At 40.9% G+C, this 20281-nt stretch overlaps 1 protein-coding gene and 1 non-coding gene across 5 annotated transcripts in view; both read right to left on the bottom strand.

Annotated features, from left to right (window-relative positions):
• The window catches only part of TERB1 (telomere repeat binding bouquet formation protein 1), a 53938-nt gene extending 38508 nt beyond the window's left edge, over positions 1-15430 (bottom strand). For 3 of the 4 annotated variants that reach the window (XM_007517790.2, XM_060185399.1, XM_060185402.1), the window contains exons 1-5: positions 15293-15430; positions 7274-7410; positions 4940-5002; positions 3847-3957; positions 3422-3550 (exon numbers count right to left, since the gene is read on the bottom strand). In XM_007517790.2, the coding sequence (XP_007517852.1) occupies positions 3422-3550; positions 3847-3957; positions 4940-4970 (271 nt within the window). In that variant the 5' untranslated portion in view covers positions 4971-5002; positions 7274-7410; positions 15293-15430. The remainder of the gene's footprint in view (positions 1-3421; positions 3551-3846; positions 3958-4939; positions 5003-7273; positions 7411-15292) is intronic. The other variant, XM_060185400.1, reaches the window with a different exon arrangement.
• On the bottom strand, positions 3672-3778 carry LOC132537143 (U6 spliceosomal RNA). The gene has a single exon (XR_009548606.1). It is a non-coding gene; the product is annotated as a U6 spliceosomal RNA (small nuclear RNA).
• Positions 15431-20281: the final 4851 nt, after the last annotated feature.

Genomic DNA, 20281 nt, shown 5'->3' with positions numbered 1-20281 from the left:
ATGGGCCCCTAAGAATATACCTAAAATAGACTTCCTCGCTTCTTAACACCCAAAAATCCCTATTCTCATCTGCTCTATTCCTACTTTTTGGTTCCTGCTCATTAATCATTTTGTTCTGCTTTATATCTTACTGCCTTTCAGCCACCAAGTTGCAGGTGCTAGCAAGATTCCATCCTGACTTCCCTAAGCAGAAGACCTCACCTCTCCAGAGCCCTACTTAACTAAGGAAATATAGAAACAGGCTGGGGGTATGGATCGACCTACCAATGTCCATGTCCCGCAGAAAAGCAAGTACAGAAGCCAGAACTCCTATCGTATGCACCCCAAAAAGAATTTTGGTCCACAGTCCCAGAGGGGGAGAAATGATAGGGGAAGATGACCAGAGGGCTCTGAACTCTAATTCCATGAGGATCCGGAGAGAGAAGGAAAAAAAAAAAAAAAAGAGGACATTCAGAAATAGTGATATGTGTAGGTGTGACTTAGGAAGAGAAGGCAGAACTATAGGAAAAAAAGGCAAAATATAAAAACATAGAAAGATAGTTATAGAAATAACAGTTGCGGGCTGGACATTAGTACAGCGGAGTGCACCTGGCGTGAAATGCAAGGGCCAAGGTAAGAATCCCTGTTCAAGCCCCCGGCTCCCCACCTGCAGGGGGGTCTCTTCACAAGCTGTGAAGCATATCTGCAAGTGTCTATCTCTCCCTGTCTTCCCCTCCTCTCTTGATTTCACTCTGTCCTATCCAACAACAATGACAACAATAATAACAACAACAGAGATAAACAAGGGCAACAAAAGGAAAAACATGGCCTCTGGGAGCAATGGATAGTAGTGCAGACATCAAGCCCCAGCAATAACCCTGGAGGCGAAAAGAAAAGAAAGAAAGAAATAATAGTCAATCTATATCTGACCACTGAGAAAACCACTTGAGCTTCCAGTAGAGGGAATAGGGATACAGAACTCTGGTGGTGGGAACGGTGTGGAACTATACTCCTATTATATTATATTTTTGTAAATCAAAATTAAGTCACTAATAAAATAAAATAAATACAAGGAGTCAATATCTTAATCAGAAGAACTTGATTTAGAATCAGAGAGATAACTCACTGGACAGGGCATACGGATTATTATGTGCACAGTCCAGGTTCAAGCCCTGACACCACGTGGGTGGTGCAGTGGCATTGGGGGAAAGTGTTGGTGCTGTGGTGTCTCTCCCTCTCTCTATCTGAATGGAAAAGTCAGCCTGGGAGCAGTAAAATCACACATACTCAAGGGCTTGGCTCTGCCAATATTAAAGAAAAAACAAACAAACAAACAGAAAATAAAGAAGTACTGGATTTGGATCTTAAAATATCCTAGGATTTAAAATTTATTAAAACCTAACTAAACAAAATACTAAAATATGACAAAAATTTAAGAGGATTAATAAGAAAGAAAACACAGTAAGAAAGAAAGTTCAGAAACCTGCTTTAGAAAAAAGGTGGGGCAGGCAGGGGTAGATAGCATAACAGTTATTCAAAGAGACTCTCATGCTGAGGCTCTGAAGTCCCAGGTTCAATTTCCCACACACCACCTAATCCGTGCTCTGGTGTAAAAAAAAAAAAAAAAAAAAAAAGGGAGCCAGGCAGTGACACACCTGGTTAAGGGAACACATTACAGTGCACAAGGGCCAAGGTTTAAGTCCCTGGTCCCCACCTATGGCAGAAAGCTTCATGAGTGGGAAAGCAGGGCTGCAGGTGTCTCCCTATCTCCCCTTCCCCTCTCAATTTCTCTATATCTAATAATAATTAAATAGGTTAAAAGTAAACAACAACAAATAAAGAAAAAGAGGGAGCTGAGCAGTGGTGCACCTGGTTAAGTGCACAGATATTACCATGCTTAAGCATCAAGGTTCAAGCCCCTGCTCCCCACCTGCAGGGGGATGCTTCACAAACATTGTAGTAGGTATGCAGGTAGCTCTCTTTCTCTCTCCCTATCTTCCTTTCCCCTCTCAATTTCTCTGTCCTAGCCAATAAAAAACATACGGGGGGGGGGGGAATGAGGGGGAGATAGCTGCCAGAAGGCATTCATAGTGCTGGCACCAAGCCCCAGAAAGGACCCTGATGACAGGGGGAAAAAAAAAAAAGAGGGACAAGGAACTGGGAGATAGTTCACCTGGTACAGTGCACACTTTACCATGTTCGAAGACCCACATTAGAGCTCCTGGACACCACAAGAAAGTACTTGCACAAGGCAAGCTTCATAAGTGGTGTAATAGTGTTGTGGTGTTTTTCCTTCTCTCTCTCTCTATCTCTCTCTCTCTCTTTCCCTTTCTGTCTAAAAATCAAAAAAATCAGTCAGGATCAGTGGAATTTTGCAGGCACAAAGCCCCAGCTGTAACCTTGGTGGCAAAACAAAGAAAAGAGAGATAAAAATACTTTTGATATTTTTAAAATAAAAATATCTTTTTAAAAATAAAAAAATCATGCCTACCTGACAGTGGGTTTTAAGTATGTGTGATTAATTATTCAGTAAGCAAGATTTTTCAACATAATTTTATCTCAAGAATATAATTAGCATTTTATCCAGTGTCTAAAACTGGCTATTACTGGATCCTCCTCAAAGATAAAGACTATATTTTATTTATCTGTGTATAATGTCTAGCAGAGTTTGGTAACAAGTAAATGAATAAAAATATAAGAATATAAAGTTGTTTGACAAAGCAATGGTTTAGATTCAACCTCATTTTCAGATATACTTCAGAGATTTTTTACCAACATAAATTACAATACCCAGAAAATATTTACCTACATATAAGATGGCAGCAGATAATCTATAATTTTCATTGCCTACTGACATGACATATTTTTCTGTGCAAAAATGCATCATGACTCTTCTGTTACTCCAATAGTAATTTTTTTAAATTCATATGAGAGAGATTCACACAAGACAGAAGCCAGAACAGCTTTCAGGTTAGTACTGGGAATAGAAACATGAACCTTAGGACTAGGCGGTGATGCACCTGATTAAGCACACACATTACAGTGTACAAGGACCCAGGTTCAAGCCCTGGTCCCCACCTACAGGGAAAGTTTCATGAGTGATGTAGTAGGGCTGCAGGTGTCTCTGTCTATTTCCCTCTCTATCTACCTCTCCATTCTCAATTTCTCTCTGTCTCTATCAATTAAAAAAAGAGTTAAAAAAAATGAATAAAATAAATAAGTAAATAAATAAATAAGATTCCTTTTAGAAAAAAAAAGAAAAAGAAACATGAACTTTAAACATGGAAATCTCATTACTCTACAAATTGAGTTATTTTTTCTACTTACTCTTCAACTTTTAGTATAATTATCAAAACATAAAAATAATCACATTTAAAATTATTTTAGGTTTTCTAGATTATAATACATTAAAGGATAATGAAATAAAGTTTTGATAATTTACCATTTTGTTCTGCAACAGCTCCTAATGTATATAAGGCAGCTTCTTTAACCATGCTATGTGCACTTGACTTTGCAAGATTTTTCACAAACATCAAGCCACCAATTTCCCGAAAATAAACACCAGCATTATCTGTAAGGTTTGCAAGCAAAATAATACATAAATATTTATTTTTAGTTGTTAAGGATAAAATAAATCACATGAACATGGTGATATGCAGAGTAACTGAGTAGAAAATATGCTTTTTTTAAAAAAAAATATGGAACATTTAACGAATTTGCGTGTCATCCTTGCACAGGGGCCATGCTAATCTTCTCTGTATCGTTCCAATTTTAGTGTATGTGCTGCTGAAGCAAGCACATGCTTATTTCTTATATCACATTTAGAGAATTACAGCCACAGAAAAAAAATTCACACTAGTGTCTTACTGTTTTGTTGACAAACTGAATGAATAGTGATCAATGCTTCCTTTTGTGACAAAGGGTTGTCCATTTGATATTTTAGACACTCCAATAATAAATTCAGGTCAGTCTTCATTTCTAAGCAACAAAAAGTTAATTATTTAAACCAAGTCCTTCCTTTAAAAAAAACTAATCATTTAAATATCACTTCCTAAATACATACTTTTATAATATTTAGTTTTTAAAATAAGTGCATATTACTTACATACTTTATGTTATAACAAATATATGGAAAAAGATGTCCTTGAAATAACAGAACTTGAAATGACCTTATAATTATTAGACTTTTCCCTGGAATAAAACAGGAATAGAAAATCTGAATATAATTTGCTTTAAATAAAGCTACACTAGGGCTGGGGAAGTGCCACAGTGACTTACAAAACAGATTTACATGCCAGAGGTACTAGAGAACAAAGATTTCAAATTCAATCAATCTTTGTCACCATCATAAGCCAGAGCTGAGCAGCGCTCTGGTATCTCTCTCTCTCACACACATGCAGATATATTGGCTTAAATATCTAACCCTAGACCTAACCCCTAACCCAAGTTATTTTCAAATAACCATCATTATCACCATGACTTTTGCAATTAGAGTTATCAGTTTTCTCAAAATCTGTGTGACAGGCACAGAAGAGGAGCTCAATAAAACTAAAGCTTTAAAAAAACTGATGAATGGGGAGTTGGGCTGTAGCACAGCAGGTTAAACGCAGGTGGCGCAAAGCAGAAGGACCAGCAATGAGGATCCCGGTTCAAGCCCTGACTCCCCACCTGCAGGGGAGTCGCTTCACAAGCAGTGAAGCAGGTCTGCAGGTGTCTATCTTTCTCTCCCCCTCTCTGTCTTCCCCACCTCTCTCCATTTCTCTCTGTCCTATCCAACAACTATGACAACAATAATAACTACAACAATAAAACAACAAGGGCAACAAAAGGGAATAAATAAATTAAAAAAAAAACTGATGAATGAGTTTTTCATTTCCTGGATCCTGTCACGTAATCAGCAGTATATCCTTCAAGTACATTATAAAACTAATTCCATACATATAGTCCATGAATCTCTTGCCTTGTGTTTTCTTTTTGTCCTCACTTTCCATAGTTGTGTGTATTATTTTTCCTTATATTCAATCTGTAAAATAAAGATATTTTTTCATCTTAAATCAATGTGTGAAAATGTCAGAATTACACATGGATAAAGGATATAATAGTTCTTCTTTTAAAGATTTATTTTAAGGAGTTGGGTGGTAGCACAGCAGGTTAAGCACATGTGGCACAAAGCGCAAGGACCAGAGTAAGGACGCCAGTTTGAGCTCCTGGCTCCCCACCTGCAGAGAAGTCACTGCACAGGCAGTGAAGCAAGTATGCAGGTGTCTATCTCCCCCTCTCTGTCTTCTCCTCCTCTCTCCATTTCTCTCTGTCCTATCCAACAACGACAACATCTACAACAATAAAACAAGAAGGGCAACAAAAGGGAATACTTCTCTCCCCTCTCTCTCTGTCTTCCCCTCCTCTCTCCATTTCTCTCTGTCCTATCCAACAACAAAGCAACGTCAACAATGGCAATAATAACCGCAACGAGGCTGAAACAACTAGGGCAACAAAAAGGGGGAGAAATGGCCTCCAGGAGCGGTGGGTTCATGGTGCAGGCACCGAGCCCAGCAATAACCCTGGAGGAAAAAAAAAAAAAAAAAAAAAAAGAAAAAAAAGAATAAATAAATAAATAAATAAATAAATTTAGAAAAATATTTATTTTATAAGAGGAGGAGAAACTGGGGGTCTGGCAGTAGTGCAGCAGGTTAAGCACACAAGGCTGTGAAGTGAACAGGGTAAGGATCCCAGTTCAAGCTCCCAGCTCCCCACCTGCAGGGCGGTCACTTCCAAGCGGTGAAGCAGGTCTGCAGGTGTCTGTCTTTCTCTCCCCCTCTCGATTTCTCTCTCTCCTATCCAACAACAATGACAGCAATAACAATAATAATAATAACCACCACAACAAAGGCAACAAAAGGGGGAAAAAAGGCCTCCAGGAGCAAGGGATTCATGATGCAGACACCAAGCGTAGCAATAACCCTGGAGGCAAAAAAAAAAAAAAAAAAAGGACAAACCAGAGCACTGCTCCATCATATGTTTTGCAGAGGTCATATGTGCATGTGGGACCTCATGCATACAATGAATGAGCTCCACTGACTGATCTGCCTCCCAGTCACCTTCCCTCCCCCTTTACACAGAAGGTTTTCTGAAGTCAGAGTAGAAGTTAAATCTGCATACTTCTAGTTATGAGATATTGTTATGATGGCAAAATAGCTCATTTGGAGAGTGCACTTTGTCATGTGCATGACCCTGGTTTGAGCCCAGCCCCCTCTGTAATGAAGGAAGCGTTAGTGCTGTGGTCTCTTTCATTCTCCTATCTCCTTGTCTCTTTGACTCAAAAAAATAAAGAAGAGATTGTAATGTTCTCTGAAGTTCAGTTTTCTTATATGTAATACATAAATTTCCTACCTCATAGAAGTCGTTATAAGAATTAGATGGGACTCAGGGTTTGTCTTAAAGAAATCTAGGGAGCTGGGTGGTAGCCCAACAGGTTAAGCGCAGGTGGCGCTCACAAGGACCAGCATAAGGATCCCGGTTTGAGTCCCCAGCTCCCAACCTGCAGGGGAGTCACTTCACAAGCAGTGAAGCAGGTCTGCAGGTGTCTATCTTTCTCTCCCACCCTCTGTCTTCCCCTGCTCTCTCCATTTCTCTGTCCTACCCAACAATGATGACAACAATAATAACTACAATAATAAAACAAGGGCAACAAAAGGGAATAAATAAATAAATAAAATTTTAAAAAGTTAAAGAAAAAATTTTTTTAAAAAGAATTAAGTACAGAGGCAGGGATAGATAGCATAATGGTTATGCAAAGAGACTCTCATGCCTAAGGCTCTGAAGTCCCAGGTTCAATCCCCTGTACCACCATAAGCCAGAGCTGAATACTCTGGTAATAAAAAATAATTAAAAAAAAAAAGAATTAAGTGCAGCGTTCAGGCAAGTGGTACAGTGATAAAGCACTGGACTCTCAAGCAAGAAATCCTGAGTTCAATCCCTGGCATCACATGTACCAGAGTGATGTCTGGTTCTTTCTCTCCCTCTCCTTCTATCTTTCTCATAAAAAAAAAAAAGAAGAAGAATTAAGTGCAGGGGGCTGGGTGGTGATGCACTAGGTTAAGTGCATATATTACTAAATGCAAGGACTTGAATTCAAGGCCCTGCTCCCCACCTGTGGGAGGGGGTCGTTTCACAAGCAGTGAAGCAGGTCTACAGGTATCTTTTTCTCCCTTTCTATCTTCGCTCTTCTTCTATCTTCTCTATGTCCTCATAAAAAATTAGAAAGAAAAAAAAAAGAATCAAGTGCACACCTTACCGTATGTGATGAGGTTTGAACCCATGTTTGAACCAAATGGAAGCAATGTTAGGTGGTAGCAGGGGGAGCTCTATAGGTGGAGGAACAGTTCTGGGATCTCAATCCTTTCTGTCTTTGTTCCTCCCTCCTTCTTCTCTCTCAAAAAGAAATTAAGAGTGACAAAATTAGGCAAGACATCCAGCCAGTATATCACAAAATGAGTGAGACATTTGGTTCATTTCCTAGTGTTATATTTAAAAAAAGGGGGGGGGCGTAGTGCAGTGGCTTAAGTGCACATGACATGAAATGCCAGTTAGGATTCCGGTTTGAGCCCCCAGCTCCCCACCTACAGGGAGGTCACTTTACAAGCAGTGAAGCAGGTCTGCAGGTGTCTTTCTCTCCCCCCAGTCTTCCCATCCTCTCTCTATTCTATCCAACAATGACAACAGCAATAACAACAACAATGATAAACAACAAGGGCAACAAAAGGGAAAAAATAGCTTCCAGGAGCAGTGGATTTGTAGTGCAAGCAAAGAGCCCCAGCGATAACTCTGGAGGCAAAAAAAAAAAAAACCTAGATTGAAAACTATAACATATTATTTGTTTTTAGTTCTTGGTGTCTTATTCATTTTTTCAATTTCTTAGTTTTTTAAAATAAAAACACCAGTAATATTGGCAAATTTGCTATTCTGTTAACCTTGTGAATATCATCTTTACAATCTTACAAGGAAGCTATAAAAATGAAATAGATGAGGAAAGGGTAAATAATTTTCTCAAGTTCAAGTAACTATTAAGTGCCAGAACTAGAATGTGAAGCATGAAATTTGATCCCTGGACCTATATTCTTATCCTCTATTATACTATCCCATCTACAAATATGCATTATCCTTGGGCAAATGGGTTAAGATCTGAAAAATATAAGTAGGTTAAAAATACTGTTAAAAATGAACTATTCCCATACCTATGGACATTTAATCTTTGACAAAGGTGCCCAGACTATTAAATGGGGAAAGCAGAGTCTCTTCAACAAACAGTGTTGGAAAAATTGGGTTGAAACATGCAGAAGAATGAAACTGAACCACTATATCCCACAAAACACAAAAGTAAATTTCAAATGCATCAAGGATTTGGATGTTAGACCAGAAACTATCAAATACTTAGAGGAAAATATTGGAAGAACTCTTTTCTATCTAAATTTTACAGGCATCTTCAATGATACAAATCCAATTACAAAGAAAACTAAGACAAAAATAAACCAATGGGACTACACCAAATTAAAAAGCTTCCACACAGCAAAAGAAACCACCACCCAAATAAAGAGATCCCTTACAGAATGGAGGAAAATCTTTATATGCCATACATCAGACAAGAGGCTAATAACCAAAATATATAAAGAGCTCACCAAACTCAGCAACAAGAAAACAAATGACTCCATCCAAAAATGGAGAGAGGATATGAACAGAATATTCTTCATAGAAGAGATCCAAAAGGCCAACAAACATATGAAAATAAAATGCTCAAAATCACTGATTGTCAGAGAAATGTAAATAAAGATTAACAATGAGACCATTTTACTCCTGTAAGAATGCCATGCATCAGAAAAGGTAGCAGCAACAAATGTTGGAGAGGTTGTGGGGACAAAGGAACACTCTTGCATTGCTGGTGGGAATGTCAATTGATCCAACTCCTATGGAGAGCAGCCTGGAGAACTCTCAGAAGGCTAGAAAGGAACCTTCCCTATGACCCTGCAATTCCTCTCCTGGGGATATATCCTTAGGAACCAAAAACTTCCATCCAAAAAGATTTATGTATACCTATGTTCATAGCAGCACAATTTGTAATAAGTCAAAATCTGGAAGCAAATCGGCTAACAACAGATGAATGGCTGGGAAAGCTATGGTATATATACACAACGGAATACTATTCAGCTATTAAAAATGATGATTTCACTTTCCTCACCCCATCTTGGATGGAGCTTGAAGGAATCATATTAAGTGAGATCAGTCAGAAAGAGAAGGATGCCTATGGGATGATCTCACTCATAGACAGAAGCTGCTAAATATTACCATGAGACCAACATGCCTTCCTTGGGCAGGGGACCTCACCAATGTGTCCTGGAGTCCCACCTCCCCAGAGCCCTGCCCCACTAGGGAAAGACAGAAATAGATTGGGGGTATAGATCAACCTCTCAACACCCATGTCCAGCAGAGAAGCAATTACAGAAGCCAGACCTCCTACCTTCTGCGCACATAAAGAGCTCTGATCCATACTCCCAGAGGGATAAAGAATAGGGAAGCTTCCAATAGAGAGAATGGGGATATGGAACTCTGGTGGTGGGAATTGTATGAATTGTACCCTTATTATCCCATAATCTTCTCAATCATAACTAAATCACTAATAATAACAATAAAAAGAAGTTGAAAAATAAGAAAACACAAAGCAGAATTTGGACTAGAGTTGGTGTACTGCACCAAAGTAAAAAGCACTGGGGTTGGGGGGAGGGTTTAGGTCCTGGAACATGATGTTAGAGGAGGACCTAGTGGGGGCTGAATTGTTATGTGATGTGGAAAACTGAGAACTGTATCCCCCGTACCACCATAAGCCAGAGCTGGACAGTGCTCTGGTAAACAAACAAAAACCCTGAGAAATGTTGCACATGTACAAACTACTGTATTTTACTATTAACTGCAGAATATTAATCCCCCAATAAAGAAAAAAATTAAAAATAAATAAATAAAACAAGTGGTCTGGGAGGTGGTGCAGTGGTTAAAGCATTGCACTCTCAAGCATGAGGACCTGAGTTTGATCCCCAGAAGCACATGTACCAGAGTGATGTCTGGTTCTTTCTCTCTCTCTCTCCCTATCCCTCTAGTTGATAAATAAAAATTAAAATAAATTAAAATAAATAAATAAAACAAAAAAGGACTGCTGTATCATATGTGAAAGTTTTTTTGCTCTACAAAAGAGCCTATGAACTATTTAGTCCTTATTAGTTTACTCTGCCTTTTAAAAATATAATTTAATATTTATTTTTGTCATTGTTGGAGATTCATTACTCCTGGTTGACTTTTTCATGTATCTATAGAGACAGAAAGAAGAGGAAAAGATAGTACAGCACTGAAGCTTCCTCCAGTGTGGTAGGGAATGGGCCTGAACCTGGGTCACAAATATGGCAAGGCTAAAAACATTTATTTATTTATTTACTTACATACTTTAAATTGTTAACAGAAAGATAATGGGAGAGAAGGAAGGGAGACAGAGGGCCAGAGTACTACCTAGCCCTGGTATAAACTGGTGCCAGCGATTTAACCTGAGTCCTCTGAAGACTGGCATGTACTGGACTGTAGGAAGTTATGACACATTTTTGCATAGAAAAAAAACAACCTCATGACTTTCCTGACAATCCAATAAATTAGTAATCTAGCAGGCTGAGTTATTATCTCAGTTCTAAGATATGATTTTAGGGGTATAACCTTTAAACCCAAATGTCTTAAAATTGAAACCAACAACATATACTACCTTCTATTCATGTCTCCTTCCTGCCCCCCACACCAGGGTTATTGCTGGAGCTTGGTGTCTGCATGACAAATCCACAACTCCAGGTAGTTTATCCAGCTTTTCTTTTGGACTGAGCCAGAAAAATTGGGAGAGGAGGGGAGATAAAGAAGGATAAAGAGAGACAACTGCAGCACTGTTTCAATTCTCATGAAGCTTCCTCCTGGCAAGTAGGACCACAGGCTTGAACCTGGGTCCTTGAGTATGGTTGTATGTGTGTTCTACAGGGTGTGCCATTGCCTGGCCCCTAGTCATGTATGTCTTTATTATTTTCTAATAAATGGTTTCTTTGCATAATAAAATAAGATAAATTTTGCTTAAGTAGCTAGTAGCTTCAGTATAAACAAGCTATTTACTAGTTAAGTGCTTAAAATCATCCACAGCTAAGAACAAGTTATAAATTTCAAGGACTGATAACTATCAAATTCTATCCAAAACTGAAAAAAGGGAGTCGGGCAGTAGCATAGTGGGTTAGGCGCAGGTGGCCGCAAACCACAAGGACCAGCGTGTGGATCCGGTTTGAGCTCCCTGCTCCCCACCTGCAGGGAAGTCACTTCACAAGCGGTGAAGCAGGTCTGCAGGTGTCTCTCTTTCCCCCTCTTATCTTTCCTTCCTTTCTACATTTCTCTGTCCTATCCAACAACAATGACATCAATATCAACAATAATAACTACAACAATAAAAAAACCAACAAGGCTCTGGAGTGGGTGGGTGGGGAGAATACAGGTCCAAGAAGGATTCAGAGGCCCTAGTGGGGGTTGTATTGTTATATGGGAAAGTGGGGAATGTTATGCATGTACAAACTATTGTACTTACTGTTGAATGTAAAACATTAATTCCCCAATTAAAAAAAAGGGCAACAAAAAAGGAAATAAATATTAATAAATAAAATTGAAAAAATTCCCACGAACAAATGCATCTACTTGATAATGCGAATTGTTTTCAATGAGTAGATACAAAATGTAATGAGCAACAAAATTCAAAATTCTTTACAGTACACTCAACAACAACAGCAAAAGCCTATCTCCCCGAGGAAACAAGAAGAAACTATTCCATTTATAAATTTCACTCAATGTACTCCCTAAAGTAGCACTGTTAATTCAAACTGAAATTTAAGTGAGAAAATTAGTTCAACATTATAGCTTGGGGCTGGGGAGACAGTATAATGGTTCTGCAAAAGACTTTCATGCCTGAGACTCTGAGGTCCCAATTTCAATCCCAGCACCACCATAAGCCAGAGCTGAGCAGTGCTCTGGTGTCTGTCTGTCTGTCTCTCTCTCCCTCTTTCTCTCATTACAATGAAATAAATAAATATTTTTTTAAAAATTACAACTTGGCCTAGATAATGTATCAACAGCACTTCTACAACCTATTTAACACTCCCAAACATCAAAAAGATGAATCGGGTGGAAGGTAAATAGCATAATGGTTATGCAAACAGACTCTCATGCCTGAGGCTCCAAAGTCCCAGGTTCAATCCCCCGCACCACCATAAGACAGAGCTTAACAGTGCTCTGGTTAAAAAATAGTAATAATAATAAAAAGATGAATCATACCTTATTGTGTCAAGACAGGCAGGCCTGACAGCCCACCACTAACTGCCATTGCTAATTGTTGACAGTAAAAACCCTGCTTGGACTCATACTTCAAAGAAAAATTCCTCCAATGAAGGTGAGGGAAAGGGTGATAAAACAGAGATGTTGAGTATATAAACTTTGCTGCAAATACAATCAAGTGTACAAAGCAAAGTTCACTACCATCAACACTTCCACACTCAACAGATCAGAGCAGCATTCTGCATCAATCCTTTCACCACAGGTAACCCCTCCACCCATGGTCTTTTTCACTATTTTTTTTTCCTCCAGGATTATCGCTGGGGCTTGGTGCCTGCACTATGAATTCACTCCTCCTAGAGGCCATTTTTTCCCTTTTGTTGCCCTTGTTGTTTTTCATTGTTGTAGTTATTGTTCTTGTTGTTATTGATGATGTCGTTGTTGGATAGGACAGAAAGAAATGGAGAGAGGAGAGGAAGACACATGCAGACTGCTTCACTGCCTGTGAAGTGACTCCCCTGCAGGTGCGGAGCCCGGGCTCGAACTTAGATCCTTGAGCTGGTCTTGTGCTTTGTACTATGTGCGCTTAACTGGGTGAGCCACCGCTCCACCCCCCCCAAATTTTCTTTAATATTTATTCCTTTTTGTTGCCCTTGTTGTTTTATTGTTGTAGTTATTATTGTTGTAGTTATTATTGTTGTTGGATAGGACAGAGAGAAATGGAGAGAGGAGGGGAAGACAGAGAGGGGGAGAGAAAAGATAGACACCTGCAGACCTGCTTCACCACCTATGAAGTGACTCCCCTGCAGGTGGGGCGCTGGGGCTCGAACCGGGATCCTTACTCTGGTCCTTGCGATTTGCACCACCTGCGCATAACCCGCTGTGCTACCGCCCGACTCCCCAAAAAATATTTTTTAAAGATTTACTTTAGGGATTAAGTGTAGGTAGCATAATGGTTATGCAAACAGGCTCTCATGCCTGAGGCGCCAAAGTCTCAAGTTCAATTCCCCGCACCACCATAAGCCATAGCTGAGGGGGAAGGGAAAGGTGGACACCTGCGGGCCTGCTTCACCACCTATGAAGCGACCCCCCCCATGCAGGTGGGGAGCCGGGATCGAATAGTAATCCATAAGCTGGTCCTTGTGTTTCACTCCATGTGCGCTTAATCCGCTGCGGTACTGCCCAAACCTCCGCTTTTAAAAAATATTTATTTATTAGATAGAGATAGCCAGAAATTGAGAGGGAGGGGGCATATAAAGGGAAAGAGAGGGAGCTGGGTGGTAGCGCACATGGTGCAAGTGCAGGGATCAGCAGGGGGATCCAGGTTTGAACCCTGGCTCCCCTCCTGCAAGGGGAGTCGCTTCACAGGTGGTGAAGCAGGTCTGCAGGTGTCTGTCTTTCTCTCCCCCTCTGTCTTCCCCTCCTCTCTCCATTTCTCTCTGACCTATCCAACAACGACGACATCAATAACAACAATAATAACTACAACAGTAAAACAAGGGCAACAAATGGGAATAAATAAATAATAATAATAATAAAAGCCAGAGCCGAGCAGTGCTCTGCTTTAAAAAAAAAAAAAAAAAAAAAGATTTACTTTAGGAGATGGTGACTCACCTGAATGCACAGTTACAATGTACAAGAACCCAGATTAGAGCCCCTGTTCCCCACTCACAGGGGGGAAAGCTTCATAAATGGTGAAGCAGTGCTGCAGCTGTTTCTGTTTCCCTCCCTATCACCCTCTCCCCTCTCGATTTCTGGCTATCTCTATCCAATAAATAAATAAAAATTAAAAAAAGATTTATTTTAGATAGACAAAGAAACTGAGAGGGAAGAAGGAGAGAGGGCGAGGCAAGCACACACACCCCACAACACTGCTTTATCGCTGAGTTGTCTCTCCCCCTTCCCTCAGGTGGGGACCAGGGCGCTGCTTGAACCCAGGTCCTAGTGCACCACAGTGCGTGCACTCTACCAGGTGTCCCCATGCTCATAATATTTTTCAAAAAATATTTATTTATTTCCTTTTGTTGCCCTTGTTTTATTGTTGTAATTACTGTTCTTATTGATGTCGTTGTTGTTGGATAGGATAGAGAGAAATGGAGAGGAGGGGAAGACAGAGAGGAGGAGAGAAAGACAGACACCTGCAGACCTGCTTCACCGCCTGTGAAGTGACTCCCCTGCAGGTGGGGAGCCGGGGTTCGAACCGGGATCCTTATGCCGGTCCTTGTGCTTTGTGCCACATGCGCTTAACCTGCTGCGCTACCGCCTGTCCCCCCCCCCCCCTTATTTTTATTAACCAGAGCACTGCTCAGTTCCAAGAAGGTCACCTCTGTTGGGGAGAGGGGATGAACCTGCAACTTTTGCATGAGTCTTTTTGCACAGCCGTCGCCTCCATAATCTTTGCAAAGACAGAAAATCAGCCCCATCCTGTTTTCTGTTTCCACTCATCAACACCCTGGTCCGGCTCACCTAAAGGTCTGGAAAGCACAGACACCTAAACACCTAAAGGTCTTGAGGAGCACAAGTAAAGAAATCCTCTCATTCCCCCATCCTGGGTTCTTACGGCTTCCTTTAGGTCAACACCTAAAGGTCTTGAGGAGCACAGGTGGGTCCCACAGGGTTTTCTTAAACCAGTTTTCCCAAGGTCCTTGGGAGGAGCCGGGGCGCAGGTTAGACCCCCAATCTGCCCTGTGAACAAGCCATCTACCCCGGGAGGTGCTTTTTGCAAGGTGGTTCCTGAGCTGGTTCCCTCCCTTTTCCGTCCATAATCTCCCCTGGCCCCGGGGCCAGTGTGACACTGAAACAGTGTGACGCTGCCAGGCCCTGGGTGCGGGACTAAATGGTACAACTCCCTCTGCCCAGCGGCTGAGGGGGCTGCGGCCTCCTCATGAGGACCCTCCCGCGAGCCGGTGAGGACATAGCTGTGGTAGCTAACCTGGGTCGGGGCGCCTGCCACAGGAGGCCGTGGGACAGTTCCAAGAGGGTCTACTGCAGGAACCAAAGCGGTAGGGAGCGGGGTTCAAACCCTTCAGCCTCCAGTAGCGTCCCTTCCAGCTCTCTGGCCCTGCGTATCCAGCTTCCCTCGAGCGTAGACCAGATTTCCCCCCCCCGCTGCAGGCCAGCTCCTTTCCGGGGCAGGACTTCCGGCTGCACCTCCTGGCTCTCGCGTGGACTTCCTGTGGTCTCGCGTGCACTCGCGAGGACTGACGTGGACTTGCTCAGCTAACTTCCTTTGTAAGAGAGGGAGTTGATCTGTTAACAGGTGTGTGGTGTGGATGCAGTATCTTCCTGAGGTGGAGAGTCCCACCTGGAAGAGAAATCCTCTCATTCCCCCATCCTGGGTTCTTATGGCTTCCTTTTAGCAGAGAGAGGCACTTGTGCCAAGGAAATTGAGAGCGCCCTGGGTTCAGGAGCTTGGTTTTGGGGCCTCTGCCATTACCTCCACTTTCCCTCACCCTTGCGGCTCATCGTGATGTTGGACAGCTCCTTGAGGCATCAACTCAGCTCACCTGCTATACCTTCATCTCCTGGACGACCTCAAGAGTTCAGTCCTGGGGGTTGGGCGGTAGTGCAGCACGTTAAGCGCACATGGCGCAAAGCTGAAGGACAGGCGTGTAAGGATCCCGGTTTGAGCCCCACCCTAGAGGTTCCAGGACTGGGGGAAATATAGGCTTTATAGAGGAAGCGGGAAGTTCCTGCTGTCTTAGGGTTTAAGAAGACAAGAGTTACTGCTAATCACATTATTTGGCAATTGGGTTAACTTTGAAATATCCCTTTGTTAGGATTTGCTGTATCATATACAACATCACCATAATTTATGTCCTTTGACATTATTTGTATATAGCTGTGCCACCGGTGGCTTCTGTTCTTCCTGTTCTAGGCTTTTAAGAGAGTCAACATATCAAAGACAGCCTATGTATTAAAAAGACTCAGTCTGTGATTTTAAAAGTTTTGAAACATTTGTGGTCCGGGAGGTGGCGCAGTGATAAATAAGTCTTTGGACTCTCAAGCATGAGGTCCTTAGTTTGATTCCTGGCAGCACATGTGCCAGAGTGATGTCTGGTTCTTTCTCTTTGCTCCTATCTTTCTCATTAATAAAAAATAAATAAATTCTTTAAAAGAAAAAAAAAGTTTGAGACATTCAATTTTCCCCCTCATATTAGTGATTTATGTGACTACCAAAAGACCCCCCCCACCCCGCCCCCAAAGCTGAACATCCACCCTCACCCTCAACTCAGGGTTTTTACTTTGGTGCCCTACTCCAAATTCAGTCAAATCCTACTTTGAGTTTCCATTTCTGTTATTCCTTCTCAACTTCTGTTTATGAGTGGGATCATCCCATACTCATCTTTATCTTTCTGGCTCCATCCAAGATGGGTCAGATAAGGTGGGTTCATTGTTCTTAATAGCTGAGTAGTATTCCATTGTGTATATATACCACAACTTTCTCAGCCATTCATCTGTTGTTGGGCACCTGAATAGCTTTCAGATTTTAGCTACTATCAGTTGTGCTACTATGAACATAGGTGTACACCATTCTAGCATTTTTATAGAAAGATCTGCTGGGGACTGGGGCGACAGTATAATGGTTAATGCAAAAGACTTTAATGCCTGAGGCCCTGAGGTCCCAGGTTCAATCCCCAGCCCCACCATGAATCAGAGCCGAGCAGTACTGTGATCTTTCTCCTCTCTTTCATTAAAATAAAATAAAAACTTAAATGGGAAACTGGGGAATGTATGCATGTACAAACTATTGTATTTACTGTTGAATGTAAAACATTAATTCCCCAATAAAGAAATAAATTTTAAAAAAAAAGATGACAGAGGTCCTAGTGGGGGTTGTATTGTTATATGGGAAACTGGGGGATGTTATGCATGTACAAACTAATGTATTTATTGTTGAATGTAAAACATTAATTCTCCAATAAAGAAATTAAAAAATATAAAATAAAAAAATAAAATAAAAACCTGCTGGTAATCTTATGGGATTCCTTTATAGGTCATTCTTTGTTTTCTCTTGCGGCCCTCTGGATTTTTCCTTGTCCTCAGCTTTTGACACTTTATGTCTTGGTGTTACGTGTATTTGGGTTTATTTTGTATAGCACTCTGTTTCTTGGATTTTTACGTCTTCCCTTTTATTCAGCTAAGGGAAAGTTGTTTTTTTTTTTTTCTTTAAAGATTTTATTTATGAGAAAGAAAGGAGGAGAGAGGAAGAACCAGACATCACTCTGGCACATGTGCTGGCACATGTGCTGCCAGGGATTGAACTTGGGACCTCATGCTTGAGAATCCAAAACTTTATCACTGTGCCATCTCCCGGACCACAGGTAACAGCACTTTTTCTTTTCATTTTTTTAAAATTTATTTCTTTATTGAGGAATTAATGTTTTACATTCAACAGTAAATACAATAGTTTGTACATGCATAACATTCCCCAGTTTCCCATTAAGGGAAAATTTTTAGCTATTATTCGGTATATGTTCTACCCTTCTCTCCTTCTGGGACACCTCTGGTGCATTTGTTGTCCCATAAATCTGATGTTTTGTCTTTTTTCCTCATTTCTTGTTTCTTCTTGGTGTTCTCTGCCTGATGTCTCAAGTCTACTTATTAAATGTTTAGCCTCTGCCATCCTGCTGTTAGTTCCTCATTTTTATTCATTAGTTTTTTTTTCACTGCCACCTAATTTAGCTCTTGTGGTCATTAGTTCACTTATTGCAGCCTTTAGTTGTTTTCTGTTTCAATTTGGCTCATAGATTCAATCACTGTATTTATATTCTTGGAGTTTTCCACTATTTATTTCTGTGTGCTCCCTGAGGACTGATACATTAGGGAACTTTTTTTTTTTAACAATTAAAATTTTTTTTTTCTCATTTATTTATTTATTTTCCCTTTCGTTGCCCTTGTTGTTTATCGTTGTTGGATAGTACAGAGAGAAATGGAGAGAGGAGGGGAAGACAGAAAGGGGGAGAGAAAGATAGACACCTGCGGACCTGCTTCACCACCTGTGAAGCGACTCCATTAGGGAACTTCTAACTCCTGTGTATTTGGAACTTTTTCAGGGGTTCTGTCTTGACCTCTTGGTGAATGTGTTTTCTTTTTTTTTCCTAACCAGAGCACTGTTCAGCTCTGGCTTATGGTGGTGCAGGGGATTGAACCTGGGACTCTGAAGCCTCAGACATGAGAATCTGTTTGCATAACCATTATGCTATCTACCCTCTGCCCTAATGTGTTTTCTTGTCTCCTCACTGTGAGATATGATTCCTTGACTGAGCTTTAGCAGGAGCAGGTTTTCTTTGGGATGAAGTTTCCTCTGCTGTGATGGTTTGCTATGATGAAGCTATTGTGATTGTCAGGAGGAGTTCTATTCCTCCAAAAGTTTAGCTAAAAATACTTATTAATGAGAGAGGGAGAATCAGATCATCACTTTAAAATATGTAATGGCAGGGTCTGAAAATGGGATTTCATGCTTAAGACTCAATGCTTTATTCATGGCACCAACTCCCAGGTTGCCCTCTTGACTTATTTTAGTAGTGATGGTCCTGTGCCCTATAAGGTGGTACAGTGATAAAATGTGGATTCTCAAGCATGAGGTCCAAGTTCAATAATCCCTGGCATCGTATATGCCAGTGATGCCTTGATTCTCCCTCTCCCTTCATTCTGTTTCTCATAAATAAATAAATACTGAAAGTAATAATAGGGGCCAGGTGGTGGTGCACCTGATTAAATGCTCACATGACAGTACACAAGGACCCAGGCTCAAGCCTCTGGTCTCCACCTGCAGGGGGAAAGCTTCATGAGTGGTGAAGCAGGGCTGCAGGTATCTCTCTCCCCCTCTATCTTCCCCTCCCCTCTCAATTTATCTCTATCTGTATCCAATAACAAATAAACTATTTTTAAAAAGAAAGTAATAATAATAGCTATGGTCCTAAGTGCTTTGTCCCCTCCACAAGTGTTATTGTTGGGGCTTTGAGCCTGCACGACTCTCTAGCTCCTGGTAGCATTTTAAAGGTTAGATAAAGGGTTGAGGGATAGGGAGAAACAGAGAGAAGAGTGACACCATAGTGCAGCTCTACCACTTATGATGCTTCCTCCCATAGGAACTGCCATTCAATCTGGGTCTTGACACATGTGCTCTCTACTGGACAAGTCACCACATGGACCCCAGTCCTAAGTATTTTAATAATGATGGTTCTAAGATGTCCATAACCAAAGTTTATACACAGCTTAGATTCATGAAGACTACTCGAAAAATATTTTAAAGATATTTTTGATGAAACACAAGTGATTATATCACACTGGATTATATCACACCTGGTGTACACATAGCCCAGGATTATGCCCCAGTACCACACAGGAGTACCACTGCACCACAGGAAGCTCTGATGGTCAGATTTATTTATTTATTTATCTTTTGCCTCCAGGATTATTGCTAGAGCTTGGTGCTGGTACTATGAATCCATTGCTTGTGGTGGCCATTTTTTCCATTTTTTTTTTTAATTCTATAGGACAAAGAGAAATTGAGAGGGGAGGGGGAGATAGAGACAGAGAGAAAGATAGAAGCCTGCAGACCTGCTTTGAAACTTGTGAAGCTTCCCCCCTGCAGGTGGGGAACAGGGGCTCAAACTTAGATCCTTAAGATTAGTACTATGCGATTAACACCACCACCCAGTCTCTCTCTCTCTCTCTCTTTCTCTCTCTCTCTCCCCCTCCCTCTCCCCACACAACTGAAGTAAAAATAAATAAAAATTTGGCCCAGAAACGGTGAAATTGTGTATGCACACACAAAGCCCAGTGCCCTCCACCCACAGAGAGATTTCTATTGTAAGTAACTTTAAAATTACAGTGACTCAATTAGAAATGGACATCTTCTCTGAGAAGATGATTGCTTTCCTTTCCTTTCTGTGAAAAGAATACAACTACGTAA

Source organism: Erinaceus europaeus, chromosome 2 (assembly GCF_950295315.1).
Source record: "Erinaceus europaeus chromosome 2, mEriEur2.1, whole genome shotgun sequence".
Taxonomy (NCBI): Eukaryota; Metazoa; Chordata; class Mammalia; order Eulipotyphla; family Erinaceidae; genus Erinaceus; species Erinaceus europaeus.
The sequence above is the reverse complement of the archived record's forward strand: the minus strand, read 5'-3'. Positions and strand labels throughout refer to the sequence as shown.